Source organism: Neophocaena asiaeorientalis, unplaced genomic scaffold (assembly GCF_003031525.2).
Source record: "Neophocaena asiaeorientalis asiaeorientalis breed wild unplaced genomic scaffold, Neophocaena_asiaeorientalis_V1.1 scaffold357, whole genome shotgun sequence".
In the NCBI taxonomy this organism is placed as follows: domain Eukaryota; kingdom Metazoa; phylum Chordata; class Mammalia; order Artiodactyla; family Phocoenidae; genus Neophocaena; species Neophocaena asiaeorientalis.
In genome coordinates this window covers 2,469,737-2,474,533 of record NW_020173270.1, presented here as the reverse complement: position 1 = coordinate 2,474,533, position 4,797 = coordinate 2,469,737, and the positions used below count along the sequence as shown (strand labels likewise).

Here is a 4,797-nt window from a genome sequence, read left to right as displayed (position 1 = left end):
TTACCATTTTCTTAATTGTTTTGGTTTGTTTTTGTAGGTCTTTTCCTTCTCTTATGTTTCCTGCCTAGAGAAGTTCCTTTAGCATTTGTTGTAAAGCTGGTTTGGTGGCGCTGAATTCTCTTAACTTTTGCTTGTCTGTAAAGGTTTTAATTTCTCCGTCGAACCTGAATGAGATCCTTGTTGGGTAGAGTAATCTTGGTTGCAGGTTTTTCCCTTTCATCACTTTAAATATGTCCTGCCACTCCCTTTTGGCTTGCAGAGTTTCTGCTGAAAGATCAGCTGTTAACCTTATGGGGATTCCCTTGTATGTTGTTGCTTTTCCCTTGCTGCTTTTAATATTTTTTCTTTGTATTTAATTTTTGATAGTTTGATTAATATGTGTCTTGGCATGTTTCTCCTTGGATTTATCCTGTATGGGACTCTCTGTGCTTCCTGGACTTGATTGACTATTTCCTTTCCCATGTTAGGGAAGTTTTCAACTATAATCTCTTCAAATATTTGCTCAGCCCCTTTTTTTTCTCTTCTTCTTCTAGGACCCCTATAATTCGAATGTTGTTGTGTTTAATGTTGTCCCAGAGGTCTCTGAGACTGTCCTCAATTCTTTTCATTCTTATTTGTTTATTCTGCTGTGTGGTAGTTATTTTCACTATTTTATCTTCCAGGTCACTTATCCGTTCTTCTGCCTCAGTTATTCTGCTATTGAACCCTTCTACAGTATTTTTAATTTCATTTATTGTGTTGTTCATCATTGTTTGTTTGCTCTTTGGTTCTTCTAGGTTCTTGTTAAACGTTTCTTGTATTTTTTCCATTCTATTTCCACGATTTTGGATCATCTTTACTATCATTACTCTGAATTCTTTTTCAAGTAGACTGCCTATTTCCTCTTCATTTGTTTGGTCTGGTGCATTTTTACCTTGCTCCTTCATCTGCTGTGTGTTTCTCTGTCTTCTCATTTTGTTTAACTTACTGTGTTTGAGGTCTCCTTTTCACAGGCTGCAGGTTCGTAGTTCCCGTTGTTTTTGGTGTCTGCCCCCAGTGGGTGAGGTTGGTTCACTGGCTTGTGTAGGCTTCCTGGTGGAGGGGACTGGTGCCTACCTGTGTTCTGGTGGGTGGGGCTGGATCTTGTCTTTCTGGTGGGCAGGGCCGCATCTGGTGGTGTGTGTTGGGGTGTCTGGGAACTCAGTATGATCTTAGGCAGCTTCTCTGCTAATGGGTGGCGTTGTGTTCCTGTCTTGCTAGTTGTTCGGCATGGGGCGCCCAGCGCTAGAGCTTGCTGGCCATTGGGTGGAGCGGGGTCTTAGCGTTGAGACGGAAATCTCTGGGAGAGCTCTCGCCAATTGATATTACATGGAGCCGGGAGGTCTCTGGTGGTCCAATGTCCTGAACTCGGCTCTCCCACCTCGGAGGCTCAGGCCTGACACCAGGCTGGAGCACCAAGACCCTGTCAGCCACATGGCAAATAGTGGTAGAAGACCAACATCTAGAAAGTAGGGGCCCATCCACTCAGCCTCAGGGCTGTTCCAATGTTGTCAGGGCTCCGCCGGTCCCTCAGCACTGGTTCACCTCCTCCCCAGTGTGTCCCGTTCTAACTCTTATTTCTGTCGGAGGGTAATAAAATACATGCCCTGCACAGATGCATCTCCATGGATACCACAGAATCATACAGGAACGTCTCCTCATCACCCACTCCTGACAAGAGTCTTAGTGAATTAGAAATAGATGTTTCCTTCACCAAGATCTCCTTTATTATCTTGGACCAAAAGCCAATCTCATCCTTTACACTGGACCATCAGGGACACTCCCATCAAAGTCAGGAGCAAGGCAGGGCCCCCCACCCCCCCACTCTCACCATTAGTATCTTCCTCCTGGACATTCCAGCCAGGGTAGTAAGGGAAGAAGCAGAAGTAAGAGATCACGATTGGTAGGGAGGTGGCAGAATTATTTTTTGTAGGTGACATGATTATCTGCCTAGGAAATCCTGTAGAATCAACTGGAAAACTATTTGAAATGTAAGAGAGCTCAATAATTTAGCTGAACGGGATGTGTATATTTATACTAGCAATCACCAGTGAGAAAGTCTAGTAAAATAAGTCGTAGTCATGGCAGCAAAAAAGAGGTATAGGGACTTCCCTGGTGGTCCAGTGGTTAAGACTCCATGCTTCCATTGCAGGGGGCCTGGGTTCAACCCCTGGTCAGGGAACTAAGATCCCTCATGCCTCGTGGTGCGGCCAAAAAAAAAAGTATAAAACCCAGAGACTTGTAAGAAAATTAGAAAACTAAGTCTCATAAGGCTCTCAATTTGTCCCAAACTAATAAAAATCAGCCCGTTATGGTCCTCCCCCATACCCCCACCGTGTTTGATTTTTATAATTGAGGAAAATAAGCTGGAGACAGGGCCACACCCTTGCCTGCTGGTCAAGAATGTTGGACGAAGGGAGAGGTCCAGCTCCGGACAGGGCGTGGATCAGCAGGGTTCCCAGAGGCCCGCCTGGCCCTGTGAGGCATCCTTATACCAGCTCCTGGGGGAAACTACCCCAGAGGAGGCCGAACCCCACACCCATTGCCACTTTGCAGAGCGACTTAACATTAAAGACCAGCAGATCGCCCAGAGCCTCAGCGAGAAGCAGCACATCTACCTGGAGATGGCTGAGATGAGCGGCCTCGAGGACCTAGCCCCGGCTCGGCTCCTCTTCCGGGGAGGGGACCCCCCCGAGAACCTGCAGGGGGAGCTGATTCTCAAGTCGGCCATGAGTGAGAGTAAGTAGCCACCAGCCCTCGCTGAGCGCCGGCCCGCCCTCCCTGTGCTGCCTGGTGGGCTCCTGGGAGACCCCAGGCTGGGCACACAGCCCCGTGGGGCCCACAGGCCACCCTGTCCGGGCACGATTCTGTCTGCCTCTATTCTGCTTAGAGCTGGAAGGTCCTTGGACCCAGTCGGGTGCAGACCCCTCGCTGCAGATTTACAGTACCGTCTCCTATTCACTCAACGAACACTCCCAGTGCTGGACCCGGGGGTCTCAAATTGACTGAGACGGTTCCTCTTTTCTGATGAGTGGGTCACTGATGCTGTCCCCAGAAAAATACACACATACACATTTGGTGGGTTGTTTCAGGGGCTCCTGGCCGCACAGCCACGGGAGGGCACTGGCCGGTAAGCAGCCTGCTTCCAGGAGCTGACAGGGTCCTTGCGGAGCTCCTAGAAATTTCCACGCAGCTGCTGAGCCCCATGCTAGGCCAGGGCATGTGCTCCTGCTGGGCAGTCAGGCAGGAGGGCCAGCACTGTTCTTTCAACGGCAGGCGAGACAGACACAGCCCTGCCCTCCAGAATTTTCCATCGGAGTGAAAAGGCCAGAGGGGTCCCGCTTGGACTGAGCCCCTGCTCAGCCTTGCTCCCTCCGGCCATGCCTCCCATGTCTCCAGTCACCACTGCTCTTGGGCTCCCGAGACCCTCTCACGTCCTGTGCCTTGGCCTAGAATAGTCTCCCCACCTCCTCACCTGGCCAAAGCCCGTCTGTCCTCGAGCACCTTATGTGACCAGCCCTGCTCCCCCAAGGCCACCTCCTGTGGCCCCTGACCTTCTGTATGACTGTCAGCACACAGGCAGTGGCCACACCGAGTTCCCTCCTAGGCCCAGCGCAGCCCCAGGCTCAGGGCCCAGAGCGCCCCAAGGTCCGGCCTCGTGTAGGTACAGATTGGCACATCCTGGTTGCAGTACCTGTGTAGGGGGTGTGCAGAGTCAGAGGGGGTAACTGACACCCTGCGAAGCCATGGCCCGGGTCCCTGCACCCTGCTCTGATGCCCACGGCAGGGCCCCGGGTGACTTGGTTCCCCTCCATCTCCTTCCACAGTCGAGGACATCCAGAGCCTCATCTGCAGGCGGCTGGGCAGCACCAACGGCCAGGTGGATGACGGGGGTGGCTTCTCGTCCCCAGCTCGGAGGGTGGAGGCCTCCGGGGGCTACGACAGCGCCGGCAGCCTCGGCAAGAGTGAGTGGCGCCACCTCCTCTCGGGGCTGGGGCTTCTCGGGACCCCAGGAGGTCGGCGGGTGCAGGAGGATGTGCAGTTTCTTAAAACGTTCCCTTCACAAAGCATCCTTGGCAAAGCCCAGGCGTTTGCTGTTCAGCATCTCTGCTGCTGATTCCCCTCAACCTTCTATAAACTCTCCGGGGTCAGGGTTCTGGAACTTTCCAGGGGTGGTGAGTCACATTCTGACAGCAGCACCCAGGCCAGTTCCTGCTGCTGGTCTCTGAACCCCAGATGCCGCCCTTTCTGCCCAGGTTGGAAGGCAGCAGCCCGGCCACGATTCCTACCCAGGCTGGGGGCGGGGTGGGGAACGGGGCATGCAGACCCCTCGGGACCCGCGGCATCTCATGCGCTTGACTTGGGGTTTCAGATGGCAGTTTTCAGAAGAACGTCTGCAGCAGCAACCCCAGCCTCCGAGACTGGCAGGGCGCCGCGGGCAGCCCGGACTCGAGACTCGGCGACACCCCGGGGGCCTCCGAGGAAGCACCGCAGGCGGTACGCTGCCTCCTTGGGATGTTCCCAAGCTCCATACAGAGTCGGCCCCGGTGCTTTTAATTATCGTCAGTGAGGGTGAACAGCCCGTGCTTGGCTTGTCTGGTTTTTCCGTCTCGGGGCAAATAGTGCGCAGCGTCGTGCCGGTTGACGGGGATTAATAGTTAACGTGTAGATTGACATGTGGCCAGGTGACCCTCCTGGTTTCTCCTGCAGGCCCCAGCAAGGGCAGGGTGGGAGGAAGGGGAGGGGTGGGCTCAGGGTGGCCTCAGCAACAGGTGAGAG

The 4,797-nt window shown here is 53.3% G+C and overlaps 1 protein-coding gene across 1 annotated transcript in view; it reads left to right on the top strand.

Moving 5' to 3' along the window:
- Positions 1-4,797, top strand: part of ARHGEF18 (Rho/Rac guanine nucleotide exchange factor 18) — a 91,571-nt gene that overhangs the window by 81,525 nt on the left and 5,249 nt on the right. Inside the window, exons 21-23 of the mRNA XM_024745767.1 lie at positions 2,575-2,757; positions 3,846-3,983; positions 4,391-4,515. Coding sequence (XP_024601535.1) covers positions 2,575-2,757; positions 3,846-3,983; positions 4,391-4,515 — 446 coding nt within the window. The remainder of the gene's footprint in view (positions 1-2,574; positions 2,758-3,845; positions 3,984-4,390; positions 4,516-4,797) is intronic.